Below are 18,511 nucleotides of genomic sequence, written 5' to 3'. Positions count from 1 at the left end.
AATAGTGAAGATGAATCCCTATCACTGCAAACTTGTAATAAAAAAGTAAAAGTACTCTCCGATCCCACATTCATTCTTGTTTACATGTATCAAGTCCAAAAATTGCTTTATGTCCTTCCTTCAGGCATTTACAAATGCTCATCTCTCATTCTCTCTCTCTATATATATGTTTATATATTTATACATGTGTATATATATTTAAATTAAATGCAGTTGTTTTCTACATCTTGTTCTGTAAATTGCTTCATATAGCAATGTGTAACATACTTGTCTTATCTATCTTTACCTTCTCATTCACTTTTATTTGAGGGGCCTCTCAAGCAGTTCTCATCAGGTTTCAGGGTGCCAGAAGTGACACTAGTTCATCTGGGTGGTGGTTCAGTGCCAAGGCATGAAGGTGCCCTGCTGTTTGGACCTTGTAGTGTGAGGATCCTGGACCAACCTGGTAGTGCAGGGGCCTCCAGTGTCATACCCAGTGGTCCTCAGTGTGTGTTGGGGGGAGGGGAGTTTGGCACCTTCAGGACTGTGCATGGTATTTTTAGGGAACAATATGGTGCTGAGAATTGAACTTGGTTTGGGTGTTTGCTAGGCATACACTCTAACCACTATGCTATCTTTTGGCCCCATATCTTCTTATTTTTACTGCAAAATAATAATTCATAGTTTGAATATACCATACTTTATAGTTGTTAGTGATAATCTTTGTAGTAAAGAACTTGGACATGGGCGAATAATTTAATAATAAATAAAAAAGTATAATTGCAGAGGAGAGGAACTCAGACTATTTATCCTTTTGGGTCCTCCCCCCCATTTGTTTGTTTGTTTTTGGCTCTGTGACCACACCTACCTGTGCTCGGGGCTTACTCCTGGCTCTATATTCAGGCGTCAATGCTGGTAGGGTTTGGGTACTATATGAGGTGCTAGGAATTGAATCTGGTTCGGCTACATGCAAAGCAAATGCCTTAGCCACTGTACTATCTCTCAGGTTCCTATTTGAACCTTTTAATAAGAAGCTATTGTTGAAATACATTTTTAGTATGATTCAAATTCTGACTTTTTAGAAACATGCTTTATGCTATGTAAGGATCTCTTAAAATCATAAAATAACTTGTGACAGATACCTTAAAAACTGCCCTTTTATGATTGAAGTATTGTCAAAAAATTAAAAGTAAAGACTCATTTAGAATTCCATTTTGGGGAGGGGCAGGGTTTGGACCACACCCAGTGGTACTCAGAATTTATTCCTGGCTATACACTTAGGGGTGGCCATCACTCTTGGTGAGGCTCAGGGAACCATAAGGGGTGCCAGGGATTGAACCTAATTTGCTTGTCTGCAAGGAAGGCACCCTACCTGATGTACTGTGTCTCTGGCCCTACAATCCCATTTAAAAAGAAATTTGTAAGTTAGGAAATTTTTTTATTCATATTTTAAACTCCCAGTTCCATCTCTTTGAGGTAACTACTATCAATTATTAGGCATATTCTTTCTGGCATTTTCATGTGTTAGTATAAATTTCTAGCACAGTAAGTAAGCATTTGCCTTGCACGAAGCTGACCTGGGTTCGATTCCTCCATCCCTCTCGGAGAGCCCAGCAAGCTACCGGGAGTATTCCGCCCACACAGCAAAGCCTTGCAAGCTACCCATGGTGTATTCTACATGCCAAAACCAGTAACAACAAATCTCACAATAGAGATGTTATTGGTGCCCGCTCGAGCAAATCGATGAACAACAGAACGACAGTGCTACAGTGCTATATATGTATGCAACATTTGCTTTTTTTCCTTAATAAAATTAGATGATACTATTCAGGTAAGTGTAGTTTTTAAAACTTCCTGTGTACTCCAGCAATTTATCATGGACTTGAGCAGAAAAGTTCTGATTCATTAAACTTATCTATCTCTTATGTTATCTCCACTTGTGTGCTTGTACTAACAACATTCACAATAACCTGCTCAGAAGCAACTGATTTATTGACTGGCCTGGCAATTTATTAATTTACTGTGTGAGATATACCTGGCATCATAGCCTTTGCTAATTTGCTCACGGGCATTCCCACCTGATGGATGAATTTCTCAAGAGACTAAATTATAGATAAGAAGACTGATTGGTAAGTTGAGAACTAGAACGAAAGCAAGGAGGAGGTGTTCTTACAGGATGGATACTTTTATCAAGCCACCATAACTCTATGAGTTGCCTGGGGCACGTTCTCTCTTGACATCTGGCATTAGTCATCAGTCATAGCCCTGAACATGATTAGAGGCATATGAAGCAGGCTTTTTCTCGGCTCCTGATCAGAGCCGTGTTCTAGCCTCCACTGTATAGTATTTGATTAAATCATTCATTACCCATTCTTTAAAGAAAGTGTTGATTAAAATTTGAAGTTCCTCAAATAAGCTTGATGGAAACAGAGAATTCTACCTCTGTAAAAACTTACTTATAGTTACTATCCAGGAGACCTGTGGAGGTGGCTAGCATGTAGAGAGAGTGACAACAATAATGTCTCCAGACATTGGCAAATGCCTTCAAAGTGGCCAAAATTGATCCCATTTGATAATCACTGGTTTAGAGGAGGATGAATAAGAGTGAAGAAAGGGATTGTGGGAGACACAGAAGGAGTATTACATGGAGTTCAATTAAATAGAGTAAAGGATGTTAGTTACTCAGCAGCAGTGGAAAGAATTTAGGATTTGTTCTTTGTTCTCTTCTTTCTACTAATTATGAGACCTCTGATCAGTTGCTTTAACCTCCTGATTATAAATTACTATGAGGATTACATTTGTTACTCTCACTTTTTGACTTGGATATGTAGGTTTATACAGGCATGTAACAAATTTGTAAACAGTGATAATAAAAGTTCTATATAAATTGAAAAACTTTGATGCATAAACAGTGTATGATTTATTATTCACTTTACACTGCTTTTATTTTAATTTTTTAATTCATTTAGATCTTTAAAATCATTTGCAAGGCCAGAGAGAGTTCAGAGGTTAAGGAACTTATCTTGCATGCATCTAACTCTAGTTCAATCCCTGGTTAACACTTGCTTCCCTAAGCACTATCAGTCGTAATTCCTGAGCACTGATCCAGGAGTAACTCCTGAGCACTGCTGGAGCTGGCTTCAAAAATTTAAAAAAAATTTTTTAAATTGAGAAAAAAACTATTCGCAAATATAAGATTTCCTTTTTACCTTTGTTGTGTGTGAATTTGGCCAGGTTTACAAATGTTTTCTAGGAGTTACCACTTTTTTTTTGCTTTTTGGGTCACACCTGGTGGTGCACAGGGGTTACTCCTGGCTTTGCACTCAGGAACCACCCCTGGCGGTGCTCAGGGGACCATATGGGATGCTGGGAATCGAACCCGGGTCATCTGCGTGCAAGGCATATGCCCTACCCGCTGTGCTATCACTCCAGCCCCTCTAGGAGTTACCATGTTTACTAATTACTATATTTGTAGAAGCTGGACTTAAAATCAAATTAGTAATTGAATCATAGCATAATTTATTTCATAATGAGAAAACGCCAAAACAGGAATCCTTAAATTGAAATAGATGCAGCAAGCAAATTTCTAGGCATGTAACAATTATTCCATGTTGACTTATATCACAGATAACCAGGAAACCCTATTGTTAGCTTCTCTGTCTGGAAAAGTTACCTGTTTATTTCTTATCCTTTTGTCTCATGGCTTTAAGACAATTCTCTATTGTGATCCAATTAATTTTTTTAATTTTTGTTTTAACTGTATTTACTTCTGTTTACAATTGAGTTCATTATTTTGGCATGGTTTCCTTCTCTACTCAATGTTCGATAACTGAAGGAGTAAATCACAGAAGACATGTCTATCTTCTAACAGAGAACATGTTTAGGTTATCTGCTAAAGAGATCAGAGACACTCTTCAGTATAAGTTTTTACAGGGTAATTTGTCTGCAGTTCTCAAAAGCTTTTTCAGATTTATCCCATTATTGGATTTTTGGGGACAAGTTTAGAGGGGAAGTATTGGATATTACCCTGATGTAAATTAATTGCACCTGGGTAGTGGAGAATGACTTTTTTAATGGTTCAATTTTTTTGCTTCAGACTTAGACTTTTCTTTGCATTCTAATACTTAGTTATCTCTTTGAATCTTTCTCTCTTCCACAAGGGATGTCTTGGCTATTTTTCTATGCTTTAGCACTCTCTCTCTCTTCAAATTTCATTTCTGATACCATGATCTTTCATGTTATGAATTGCACATATCACCCACTGTGATTTTCAGTTCTTAACCTACATGTCTTTCCCTTTCATTTCATAGGTGTGATAGTAATTGCATGAATCTGGAGATTGTTTTCTTGATCAATGGAAATAATAAATTTAGTGGACTTGTTTGTGATCATTAATATAAAACAGTGCATTCACAATTACTGGACCAGTTTAAAACTTGAGACCAAGTATGATATACTTATCTTCTTTGTGTCCACTAAACAACTTTATCTAAGAAGCAATCATCTATCCTAACCAAAACCTTCACTCCTTTCTGGGATGGTATCTTCTACTATATTCTATACATATCCTATCTAGAATATACTCTTATTCATTATTGTATCTCCATATGTATACTTGAAATATGTAGAAAACATTCTTATTTTAACCTGCTACATTAGTAAATCTGAGATTCTTATGGCTATTAGTTTTATTTTGTTTAATTTTGTCATCTAATTTTTTTCTTTCTTCTCCCAGTACAATTTTACTTCCAATTCTATCTAAGTTCTATGAACTCCAGGGGCTGGAGCGATGGCACAATGGGTAGGGTGTCTGTCTTGCACACAGCCAACCCGGGTTCGATTCTTAGCATCCCATATGCTCCCCCGAGCACTGCCAGGAGTGACTCCTGAGTGCAGAGCCAGAGTAACCCCTGAGTGTCTCTAGGTGTGACCCAAAAAGCAAAAAAAAAAAAAAGTTATATGGAAATCAATTTCTAGAGCTATCTGAGGATTATAGGACTTATTTGCCAGTTTCTTGAAGAGAACACACCTGATATGAGCATATTTAGAAAAAAATAAAATGATAAAGGCAAAGAAAGAAACATGGTCGAGCAGAAAAGCAGAAATAAGGGAGATACTTCCTGGCTGGTGGTTGTTAGAGAAAAGAAAAAGTTTCTGTTACTGTTTTCCTTGCCAGAGAAACAATATTAAAATTTGAACACTATTGGAAAATGACAGGGGTCTTCTCAGATTCAACTATGGGATCTTTTCACAAGCTCAAATTTGCTCTGACTATACTCTTTGCAGTAGATTATGAAACTGTCTTATACCCTCTTTCCTTCTTGTTTTTCCAAATCTTGTATATATTATTTTCATTTTTAAAGGCTTAAGAATTTTTGGTAAAAGTTCTTTTCTGCTTGGGATAAGATATTCTTTGTTTTTTATTTTGTTCTTTGTTTGGGCACCATACCCAGCATTCTTCAGAGCTTCCTTCTGATTCTCTAATCTTACTTAGGGATTACCTCTGGAGGTGCTCAGGTACCATATGTGCCCGATATTGAACTAGGATTGGCCTCATACAAGGCAATGGCCTTAACCCCTGTAATATAATCAGGCCCCTGGAATTGAATATTCTATTCCTGACTTTAAGATTTTTTTTTTTTTGCTTTTTGGGTCACACTGGTGATGCACAGGGGTTGCTCCTGGCTCATGCACTCATAAATTTTTCCTGGAGGTGCTCGGGGGACCATATGGGTCGCTGAGAATTTAACCTGGGTTGACCACATGCAAGACAAAAAGCCCTACTCGCTATGCTATTGCTCCAGTCCCAAGATTTTTTTTTTAAATTCTAATGTTCTCCCTTACTATACCCAGGAGTATTTTTGACACCAGTTCTTGGAAACTTTATGCTTCCCCACAGGCTGTTTTATAAAAATGTATTAGCTTATTTATTTGTACTTTTTATTTTAAAAATATGGTATCTGGGTGTACCTTTTATGTCGTAAGATATTTAGAAATCTGAAATGGCACTATTCCTTGTTCTTAATGAGTACCCAAACTAGATTTCAATAAGAGGAGGCTAATTTTCACCCAAATGTGTTCAGGGCTTACTCCTGGCTACTGATCATGTGGCTTAAGCCATGATCCCAGAGACTCAGAAACAAATCTCGGAACCCAGCGGCTTTTGGCAGAAATGCATCTGGATCAGCCCTGTGTCACCTCAGGTGGGAAACAGTGCCGTTCCTCCACTGGTTTCCCCTGGTTGCTCATTGGCCGCCATTTTCCAGAGGCCAATGGATAACCAGGTATGAGCCTGCAGTGACGAGACACACAGGGCCTCACAGGATGGGGGTGGATCTGGCCCTTTCCTGCCCTTCTCCCCAACCCCAATGAGACCCCGAGTTGCCACACACAAATGAGCCCTCTGGCTACTGATCAAGCAGCTTAAGCCATGATCCCGGAGACTCAGAAACAAATCTAAGAACCCAGTGGCTTTTGGCAGAAATCCCTCCAGATTTAATTATTAAAATTTCAGAATTCCAAAATCACAATATCATATGCTATTCATAACCAGCAATAGAATACAAATTATCTAATGTTGCCTTTTCGTCAGATCTGAGTGCTGGGGTAAAATCCCAAATAATGGTAGGTCTGGTGTCGAAATAGTGAATGTAATCAAAATAGAGAGTAATGTGGAAATCATCTGCCACACAGGTAGGAGAGGGTGTGGGATGGGGGGGTATACTATTTTTTTTTTATACTGGGTTTTTTGATGGTGGAAAATGTGCACTGGTGAAGGGACAGGTGTTTCATCATTGTATGACCGAGACTTAAACCTGAAAGCTTTGTAACTGTTCTCAAAATGACTCAATAAATATTCTTCGGGAAGAGGGGTGAAGTTTGCACCCAGTGATTCTTGGCCAGCTTGTCTGATATTTAAATGGAAGACCCACAGATATAGCACTGCTGACAAGGGATGATCCAGCAGTCCCTGTCAGGGCCCTGAGGGGCATACTCAGTGATGCTGACGGGACCATGAGATGTAGGGATTGAACTGGATAACTGTATGCAAGATGTGTGCCTTCACCTTTCTACTGTCTGGCTCCATGAAAACTCATTTTTAAAGGAAAATTACTAATTCTGGGACTTTAAAAATTGCATGTATGTTATTAATGACCCCCAAATACCTCCAGTCTCCACTTCACTTTGTACTTAAGACTCATTTCTCTCTAGTTGAAGGTTCATGGACCTTACTTACAAGTCTAAAACCAAGCATGATTTCCTTAATCCAAATCTGCTACTTCTCCAGTATTAGCTACTTAGAAAACCAGTTACTTAGCTTCAAAACCTTCTGAATATTTTTTTGTATGCCACACCAATCTCCAATGAGTCCTATTGATCCCCTTTAAAATTTATCTCAAATTTCATATATAATTTCCCCTACCATTGCTGTTCTAGAAGAAATCTTCCAAGAAATCATCTATTCTCAGCTGGATAACTATAGTACTTTTCTGATGGTGTCTGTCTCTTGGCCTAACCTCTTTTTATTTTTAAAAATTTATTAATTTTTATTTTATTTTCAAAGAGTTGTTCACAATAATTGATTACATTCAATATTTCAACACCAATTCCACCACCATTATTTCTAGTTTTATCACCACCACCTAAGCCTGCCCCAAAGGTAGATGCTAAATAATTTATTTTGTATTGCTTCCAACCTCTTTTTTAAGCATAAACAAGATTACTATAATTTTATTGCTTAAAATCCAGTCTTCTCATCAAAAGTCCTATCCTAATTATATCTCTGATTTCATCTTCTTTTCAAGTATACTTTCACATTGCTCCAGCTACACTGGATTTATACAAATAGAAGTTATCATATTTTTTCAGATGGGGACAGGAAGTTATGAAAATGTTAAGCAATTACCTCAAGATTACATAGTATAGGATAGTCATAAAGATACCATAGTTCATGCTCCTAACTATTGTTTATTATTTTTAATATTTATAAAGAGTGCTGTTGAAAAAATGCTGGAGATATTATTGAAGATCTAAGAAGGTTTTGTTACTTCTTCCTCAAATTCCAGTGTCAACCACCTCCTCAGTTTTTCTAGTCTTTCCAGTATCTAGTCCTCTAATAAACCAGTAGCAACACTTTATTATATTTATTTGCTTCTATTTCTAGCTTCCCATTTACCTTACCATTTTTTAAGGTTTGTAATTGATTCAACTTTGAGTCACTAAATTGAATACTCTGCATATAAGCAACAGTTTTTGTTGAATGAAAAAAATAATTAGTTTTTCAGGATTGCCTAATAGTGGAATCATTTTGCTGTGAAGTAATGAGCCACTGGTCACTGGCATTATTCAGGTATAGGCTTAATGCTGTACGGATACTGATGGAACGCTAAGGAAAGGAATTTTTATGACCCGTGGAAGTGGAAGATTAAACCAGGTTTTCTTCTTACTCTTATCTGATCCTGTAGTCAGTTAATTTCAGTTAATTATGGTTCTTCATTTATCACACACTATGTGTCTTGCTTGTGTATAACTAAACTATTGTTGTAGGCTCTGGAGATGTATAGAGAAGAGTCGTCTAATATATATGCATAAGGTGGTAATAACCAGAGAATAATTGATTCTATGAAGCTAAGTCTACATGGACAGAATTTAATTATCATTATTATCTATAAAAATAATAATTACATATTATTTACATTGTATCTGTATCATAAATATTTAGATATGATTAAATTTTATAGGAGGATGTGTCTAGGTTATGTATAAATTTTATCCCATTTTTATGAGATTTGAGCTCTTCAGAGTTTTGTCTATTAGAGGGACCTCTTTGGATACTGAAAAATACAGGTATAAAGGAGATAAAAATATAGAGAAAGGGACAGATTTCAGGGCTAGTTCCTTCCAACTTACTAGGTAAGGAAGAAAAGGTCAATTGCAAGTGAGGGGAAACAAGATGTGAGCTGACCCTAAAATTGCCAGTCTGAGAAGGAGAAATTTGGAGAGTCACAGCCATAGCATATCATTAACAGGGGTTCCCATTAATGATTCCCATTAATTCCCCAGAGGTAAATGTCAGTGTTTGAAATAAAGATACAGTGCTAAATGTAATTCAATAGAGATTCATTTGTGAAGTTAAAAAAATTCAATAAATGAGTCTTCTCTTTATTAGTCTCCAAAAAAGAAAAAGGTTATCAAGTCTTTAGCCATTCCTTCCCCATCACCCTCTATTCCCTGTTCTGAGGTGGCAGGAGGTGCAAATATAAAATAGGTGTCTATTAAGTCATGAAGTTCACTTAAAAGAAAGTTTTCTGGTAACTAGAATGTGTCCCTTAATAGTTAAGTAGAAAAATGTTCTTTAGTTCCTTTTCTAATTCGTATTCCTAAAATGTGTTGCGGTAAGGGTCTTTTTATCTTAACCTAGTAATGGTCTCTTTTTACATTAACCCAATCTCTCACACTGCTCATCTTTCACTCACGTCCAAATATGTTCTTGACACGCCATCATTCTTTCTAGCTGGGACATGATGCCTAGGTAGGCGGGGAATTCCCCTGTTTTGTTTGAAATCATAATTGTCTTTGGTTTGGCTAGCATGTTCATAATTAGTTTACTGACAATAGTTTTTTTCCCTTTTATACCATATGCCATTCCATGAATCATCTGCTTTGAGTATGTTGCCTTGAAGGTGAAACAATTCCTTCCAATGTTGATATTTTGTAATCTCAGAGATAACAAGCAAACACATATGCATAGTTCCTTCAGAAGTTTTAAACATTTGGGGATGAATGAATTATGCTGCCACAAATGAAAAAGAACAGTATAAAATCTTAACAGTGATATCCGTCGTCTTTTGTTGGGTGGATTTGTTGGGTGGATGGATGAACACTAATTAATATTTACTATAAATCTGTTCTTGAAAAATTATTTCCGGTATGTTTATTTACTTATTTATATATTTAACTATATTGTTGCATTTATATTTAAGTAATATATTTAAATATATTATTAAGTATATGTTCATATGCATTATTTATATATTTAAATTTCAACATTTGCCTAAATTTTTCTGATTTATGTATATTTGTGGGGGGGGGTGGATGTTGAGGAGCAAATTCATGATCTTGTACATGCAATACTTGCTCCCTATATCCCTGTCCTTCACATAACCTTTGATACAATATATTGACAAGATCTTTGTTTGTAAGATTTAAATTCCAAATAGATCATAGTAGTCAGTTTATATTGTAAAAGGGTATCTTTCCTATATTTAATGTATATCAATGAACACAAAAATTTGAAGAAATCTTTTAATTTATAAATAATAAATCTTTCAAAATATTTAAACAGGACGCTTTGCAGTTTCATATGCATGGCAGTTATTTCTGCATATTGCTTTCTTAGAAGAGCAGGCTTTTAGTAAACATGAACTAAATTAGGTTTTTTGCATATAGTTTTAATCAATCTTTAATCAATGCACTTACTGTGTCACATCATCACCTGTATTTTTTTCAGTATGTGAGTGATCAGGTTTTTTTGTTTTATGATAAAACTTTATAATTTGTTGATGTAAAGGTATGTGTAAATATCTGTATAAGACATACATCTGGAGAGAACTTTTTAAAGGATTCTAATTCTCATTGCATCTTCCGCCCTGCCTCTTGCTTTACCTTGTTTTAGCTCCTCTTTGGTTCAGGTGTGCTCGTGTCCCTAAGCCTTTCTGGGCCTCAGCTGGAAAAAGTGGTGATCGACAGAAGCTTGGTGGGGAAGCTCATCTCAGACACCATCAGTGATGGTAATTACCCCTGTGTGCAAATCAATTGCCTGAATTAACAGTGGGGCAGGAGAAATAGTGTGTCAACAGGTAGACTAATTATTACCACTGGGGACTTGCAAACACAAGTAATTGCTTGTAATAGCATAGTCACAACCCTGGGGACTAATACAAGTTGGAACTAATACTTAATGTTAAAGTTTTTTGTCACATGTTAGGGTCACATACTGAGTATTTTTTGCTCTTAAATGTGAAAGTATTTTCAAGATACTTTCTTTCAAGATACTTCCTTATTAAATTAACTAGAGGAAGTATGGTCTAGTGGAAAGGACAGAGGTAAGAATACAGACAGCTTCTGCTGTGTGCTCTCACAAACTACCTTTGAATAAGTCAGACACAATCTGATCATCCTAAATTTCAAGATATTTTCAAGGTATTTGCAAGTTTTTTGTTGTTGTTGTGTTCTTTAAAAATCAGTCTTACAATAGTTGGCACTTTATATGTTTTACATTTTCAAGTTCATCTTAAAATGTGTCAACATGCTACCATTAAAATAAAAATATATTTTGTCTCTTAAGATTATTTGTTAAGAAAGTTTGTGAGTACATCCTAGAACGTTTGAGCAATATTTTTAGATATTAAAAACAAATAATTTTTTTCAAATATTTATCAAATAAATATAGATAAATCTGAATAATATTAAGTGACATCACAACCATGACAAAAATACATGAGAAAAAATCTAAAGCTTTATTGAAATGGTAGAATGATAATACTAGTATTATTGATACTTAAAAGTTTCTTTGCTCCACCAACTTACCCTTTTCATATAATTCAGAAAACAACTTGATAATGTACAGTTTTTTCATTTAATAGGTAAAGAAATTGAAACTGGGCCGCTAAGGAACATTCCCATGAGATACTCGGAAATATCTCAAAAAATGACAGCTGAGATTTCAACCCAGGTTCTATCTAAAAGGCCCATTTTCTCCCCATTATACTGTAGCAAGTTCTGAAGTTTTAAGCTTTTGTTCTACTATTCTAGGCTTAAATAGTCAAAGAAAGAGATTGAAGTATTCTTAGTTGTCAGCATAGTAAATGAATCAGAGGAAGTGTGGTCTAGTGGAAAGGAGAGAGGTAAGAATACAGACACCGTCTTCTGCTTTGTGCTCTCATAAGCTACCTTTGAATAAATCAGACACAATTTCATCATCCTAAAGAGAAGCACCCTGCAGGATGGCTATAATTAACAACATTCCTCATGATATGCTGGAGGTAGGATTAAAGTGTGCCATTTCCTTTTCCTTACAGGAATATGGTGCTAAGGCAGCTTGTCTATGGAAAAGATTCTATTTTCATATGTCTAATAATTGACTCTTTCACTGACACTATAAATAAAATAGCGACTGTGATAATTTTGTCATATTGGTGATGTTCCCTTACAAGAATTAAAAGACTTCTAACACTATTCATGTTTCTGAGATATCTTTTTTCACTTGTTTCTTTTATTTATACCCCAAATAATACATTCTCATGAGACCACGATAACAATGTGATTTCTTGGCAGTTTTCCAGATTCTTCTGTAATTGTGTAGATCTGCTGTTGGTTACTGCTTACACAGCTAGGGGTGTGGAAGTAAAGAAAAATAGAAAAATCATTTAATAATTTCTTTAAGGAACAACATAAAAATTCTAAAATTCAAATAATTATTTTTTAATTAATTTTATATACCATTAATGGCTCTCTACAGATTCACAACTTGAGTCCTTTAGAAATAAAACTACAGAAATACTTATATTAAATATTAATATTCAGATGCACAGTTGGAATAATATGCTTTAGTTTATTGCTTATATATTCTCAAAAAGATTAATTGATTAAAATTTTTTAATTAAAAAATAAGATTTTTGTGAAAAAATAAATGATCCCTAATTAATACAGTTCTCAGATAGCTTATGTTATATGAATACAGGGTGAAAGGCTAACACAAATAAAAATAAATGTTTTCATCTTTGTATTAAAGCATGAAATAACCTATGTAAGTGTGCTTTTTTTATTAACCCCAATTTTCAACCATCTCCAATCACTCATATTGAATATATAGGAAAAAGGAAAATACTTTAAGCCCATGGTATGTTAATTCATTATTATTTTATTCTGACTTAGTATTTGATGGCATCATTGATCTTTTTTTCCTTAGCTCTTCTCACCGACAACTTTATCATCTTATCATTCTTGGCACAAAACAAACTATGTTTTATTCAGTTTACCAAGAAGATGGGTTCTCCTGAGGTAAATAGAAGACTGGAAAAACTCTCATCCCTGGATTATAAGGTAGAGATTTCAATTTATATGTCATTATTATTTAGTTAGGTGTGCTGGCGTATCGCATGAGTTATATGATGTTCATTATCCTTAAGCAATATAGGTTTCAGTTTGTTTAACTAGAAGTAGTTGCCATACCAACTTTTGTTGTTCTTGATTACTTTTGTTAGGGGGAAAAAACTAAGGCATATGGGGCATATTGGAGAAATTCACATATTATTGTAGAAGTATAACAGATAATAAAGGCATTTTACACATTTGAAAAATGATTTTGTTGCTAGAGTAGCATATACACTCTTCTCAGTTTCCCCTAAAGCACCCACGTCATTTTTCTAGGCTAGTCTAGCTTCTCTAGCTTCCATTTCACAAGAAAGGAAAGCACTTTCAAAGATTAATAGTAAAGTGTAATAAACAAGAAATGGAAAGACACCCCCCATCACTACCAATTTCCAACTATAGCTGGAAAAATGCAAAAAGAAATCTTCATGTGCTAGTATCTCTTCCTTCACTAACTCCAGGTAATTTGTTTCCTTGTATCAGGGACTTTATATCTGTTAAGGCAGGATTTTTACTTTAAATGATGTGTTTAATTTAAGTTTTGCCACATTACATTTTAACTGCTTGGAAGGCATACTCTCTGCTAGGATGAGTATCTAATACATTTTCCAGGCTGTTTCAGTTCAGGGCCTCTTTTCAGCAATGACTTGTGTTTGCAAGATTGATCCAGCCTCTGTGACGTGGATTTGAGACAGTTCACTGTTCACTGGGAACAGAGCTGATATACAGCTTCCTTAAAAAAGATGCACACTTATACCATACTTAGAGTTTCTATAGCAAGAGCAAAGAATTTTAGAAATCAGCTTTGTGCCTTGAAACTTCCTATATGTGTCTTTTGAAATAGTAGTATTTAATCTAACTTTTGCTCTTTGATATTATTCCTTACTATAAATAAAGTGTTTGCTGAAGGTATGATTTAATTTTTTTGCCTAATAGAAAGATCCATTCTAGGGACTGGAGAGATAGTACAGTGGGTAGAGTGTGTGTGCCTTGCATGCGACTGACCTGGGTTTGATCCCCAGTATCCCACGAGGTCCCCTGAGTACTGCCAGGGGTAATTTCTGATTGTTGAGCCAGGAGTAACCCCTGAGCATTGCTGGGTATGACCCACAAACAAACAAACAAACAAACAAAAATACCCATTCTAGTAAGGAGGATTTTAACATGGGATAAGATACATTATTTCTTCTTTATGGTAATAAACTTCAGTTTGATTTTGTTTGCCATTTTTATGAACATGTTATAATAGTATTTTGTATAACAGTGGTTTTTAATTGGAAATCAATGGTACTAATATATTGTATTTTTTTTAGTTTAAAAAATGGCATTAGTGTTCTTAATGGGGTGTTATTTTCTAGAATAACTAACTGTAGACTTACTTGAAGTGTTTGTTTACTATTAATGCATGCATCAGTTTGTGGAGGGGAGCTTTGGGTCTACTCCCTGGGATGCTCAGGGACTTTCTCTGAACCCGTGCTCATGACCCCTCTCAGTACTTGGAGAATCATGTGTGCTGCTGGGGATCTGCACCAGGGTGGGTGACAAGCAAGACAAGCACCTTAGCCTCTATGCTCTCTCTCTGGCCCCTAACTCACCATTTAAATGTTTTTAATGCTTTTATAAAAAATTATGTGTGACTTATTTTGTTCTCTTGGGTGTGGTAGATTTCTTGGTAGAGTGTTTTCAGCTGAACAATATTAGCTACTGCTACTACTAATAATAGTAATGTCAGTAATAACAATGACAGCAGAAAGTATCAGAATGTTCTTATGAAAATATGTGGAAAATAAACCTAATATATGGGCCATTATACCTCAAGTAAAGGAGTTACTAATTAGCTTGTTCTTTCTTTGACTTTAAATTTGAACAATTAGATGTATTGTTTCTCCATGACCTTATTTTTTCGGGGGGGGGGCGGCAATTCATATCTGGCAGTGCTCAGGGAATACTCCTGGCATGGTGCTCAGTAGTTACTCTTGGTGAGACTTAGTGAACCCTATGAGTACTGAGTTTGTATCTGGCTCAGCCACTCAATCCTTGAACTACATCCAGCCTTACTTTCTCTCTCCCTCATTCCCTGTCCTCCCTCTCTCTCCCACTCTCCACCCCACTCTCCCAATCTCCCACCCCCTCCCCCAGGCTCTTTTAAAATGGAGACTACCCTCTAGGGTGGAAGCACTTTCAGTGACACAACCGTAACAGCTCTAGGACCCACTGTTGCTTGGAGACTGGTCAGAGCTACACCCAGGGATACTGGGGGTGGGAAGAAGAGTCAGTATTTGATGCTAAGTATTGAACTAAGGGTCCCACACATGTTATGCAAGTCTTCTTACATTTAAGCTATCTCCCTGGCCCTCTGGGATCTTTTTATTTTATTTTAAAAGAAAAGTAACAATTTTCAAAATAAAAGATACATGATTATTTTGATTATGAAAATCATACCTAATAATTGATATTAACTTGAGCAGCAAGAGTAATTCTTATTGCATTATAGTCACTTCACAAAGAACCCATTTCAGTACATAACATTTTTCTACATTACAGAAGTATCTTGCTTCCCTCTGGCAGCCCATGAATTTCATTTTCTGGTTCATTATTTAAAATATAGACATTTAAAACTTAGTAAATACTGCCATTTGCCCATTGGAAGAATATTTTACAATACTTGATCATTTTATTTGGCCATCATGGATAGATTCTAATGTCATTACAACTCACAGGAAACATGAAAGTTCAGATAACATCCATGATGTGAATTATGTGAGAATTAAATGTGCCAGTTTTTTGTTTTACATTTATTTCTTTAGCTAGAAATTCATAATACATTTACATGGCAAGTAGGACATTAAAATACTGTACGTTTATTTTAAAGGACTTAGTATTAAGTCTATTGTGGCATTTCTCTCAAATAAAAAGAACTAAAATAATGGGGATTGCATATAAAATTTTTCACTTCAAAGCATATAGTATATCTATTTTGCTGGACATTGACCATTTTTTGTATTTTAAAACAAGGAAATAATATAATGTTTTAACTCTGCTTTTCTTTACAGCTGTACCATAATTTAATTCTTTCAGATTGAAATAATTTTGGTAAAGAAAATTACAGGGTAAATATCCTGAAACTTTGACCTTTAACAAGTTTTTCTGTCTACATTTTAAAAATCAAATTCAATTTATTTGACAGTGAAGGGACAGTGTAAGGAGTTAAATGTTTACCATGAGAGAACAACACTGGTAATTACTTTGATTTCAGTTCCTTTTGATGTGCATTCAGAGGATGAAGAGGTCAATAATATTATGGCCATGCAAATAGAAAAGGGTTCCTTTTGACCATATTAAAAAAATAGCAGAGGATTATTAAAGCATTAACCTTGATTTTAATGGTCTTGGTTGAGTGGTGAGATCACAATTTGGATGAGCCTGATTATTTACTAAATACAATACATAAATGCAACGGGTTCTTAACACCCATTGCACTCTGGCATTATCGCATTACTGCCATCCTTTGTTGCCTTGCAGACAGGAATATGAAAGCAATCTGTCATGTAGTGAGACTGGCTCCAGAAGCATTTCTCTGATAAGAAGACCCCCTGCCCTTTGCTAGTGTCTGGTCCAGTAGGCTTAGCCATGCGCTTAATCCCCAGAAAGTGGTTCGATTATTGCTGACCAGCAATGGCAAGATAGTTTTTTTTTTCTTCCAAGCTATCAACCTTCCATTAATTCCTTAAGCAGAAATACGGTGCAATCTATATTTCCTTGGCATGTGTCACCCAGATGGTGCCGTGCTTATGTTTTCAAATAACCATGTTCCAAAATAACATAGTTTGAATAATAAATTCTACAAATCCTCCCTAAGAAAGAGAAGCATAATTCTCAAAAGCTGCATAAACTTTTACGCATGATGCTGTGGCTTATCCCTTTATGCAGAATATATGTGTATGTCTCCTATATTTTTAAAGTGATGTTTGCCTCAAGTTGTTTCTCCTTTTATTGTTGTCAGTCATTGTTAACGTGTTATGTCTTAAACAGTACTCAGACACTCTTGGTCAGCAGTACTGAACTTGTCATTTAATACAGTCGACCTTAAATTCTGTGTGTAGGCTGGTGCTGTCCAGCAACCATGGCTGTACAGTGTGGTATTGATTGGGTTTGCTACATCCAGTCTCTCCCTAACCCACATTCCTTCTTTTCCTATCCTCTGCTTAAAATGGTGGAGAATATTGAACATATGTCTTTTTTATATATGTGTCAAAAAATTTGGTAAATTCTGATGCCTTCGTAAGCACATATTTAATATGCATATTTATTGCATTTATCTACATTTACCAGCGCTTTGATTTTCATAATACTTTTAGGATTTTGCATCTCTAAAAAATTATTATGTGCTTCTTTCTTTACTGTTAGATTTCCTATTGTGAAATTCCTGGCCCGGTAAACAGAACAACAAAGCGTCATCTTGCAGTCAACTGTGCTCAGGATATGGTGGTTTGCTGGTGGCCACTCATCAGTGATGATGCTTGGCCTTGGGCCCCCATTTCTTCCGAGCAGGACAAAGCGAATCTTCTGCTCCTGGGTTGTGCTCAAGGAAGACTGGAGGTAAATCTAAAGCAAATAGATTTTATTGAATGACAAATAAAATTACTAGTTTTCTATTCTTATTTTAAAATTTATTTATTTTAATGAATCACCATGAGGTATAGTTAAAGATTTGCAAACTTTTGTGCTTATATTTCAGTCATATAATGTTCAAGTTCCCATCCCTCCACCAGTGCCCATTCTCCACCACCAATGATCCCAGTATCCTTCCCACCACCGCCACCCCATACTCCCCACCCCACCCTGCCTCTGTGGCAGGGCATTCCCTTTTGTTCTCTCTCCTTTTGGGTGTTGAAAATCACTAGTTTTCTATCGTAAAATAAATGTGAATAATTTTTAAAAACCTAGAATTGCTTTCTAAATATTCAAGTAAGTAAATTTTATATGAAATGGGTTTCTTAAAAGTAGTATAACTACAGGCTACACCAACAATTCTATGACTGGCTTGGATAGCATAATGATTAAGAGCACAGGCCTCCAGGCTGGAGAGATAGCACAGGGGTATGTGCCTGATGCATGTTCAGCCCCAACACCAGCACCACATGACCTCCTGAGCATCACTGGGTATGCCCTGGATACCCTTGTCCAAAATAAGCCCAGGCTCTGCATTCAAATCCCATCCTTGCCACTACCTAGCTCTCTATACTTAATAAAATTATTAGCTTTTATTTGGTATGAATTTAGTATTTGAATAATAAAATTAATGAAGAGAGGCAAGTGAATTAATGCATGTACTTAGAGCTTTACCTCCATAAAATAAACTCTCAGTCAGTGATGGCTA

At 35.7% G+C, this 18,511-nt stretch overlaps 1 protein-coding gene across 3 annotated transcripts in view; it reads left to right on the top strand.

Moving 5' to 3' along the window:
* WDPCP (WD repeat containing planar cell polarity effector) overlaps window positions 1-18,511 on the top strand; it is a 326,531-nt gene that overhangs the window by 110,232 nt on the left and 197,788 nt on the right. For all 3 annotated transcript variants that reach the window (XR_008627320.1, XR_008627319.1, XM_055121824.1), the window contains exons 7-9: window positions 10,655-10,769; window positions 12,950-13,083; window positions 17,539-17,730. Coding sequence is in view for 1 of the 3 variants with exons in the window: in XM_055121824.1 (XP_054977799.1) it covers window positions 10,655-10,769; window positions 12,950-13,083; window positions 17,539-17,730 (441 nt within the window). In the remaining 2 variants the exon portion in view is untranslated. The remainder of the gene's footprint in view (window positions 1-10,654; window positions 10,770-12,949; window positions 13,084-17,538; window positions 17,731-18,511) is intronic.

Source organism: Sorex araneus, chromosome X, assembly GCF_027595985.1.
Source record: "Sorex araneus isolate mSorAra2 chromosome X, mSorAra2.pri, whole genome shotgun sequence".
Classification (NCBI taxonomy): Eukaryota; Metazoa; Chordata; class Mammalia; order Eulipotyphla; family Soricidae; genus Sorex; species Sorex araneus.
This window is presented reverse-complemented; position numbering and strand designations above follow the sequence as displayed.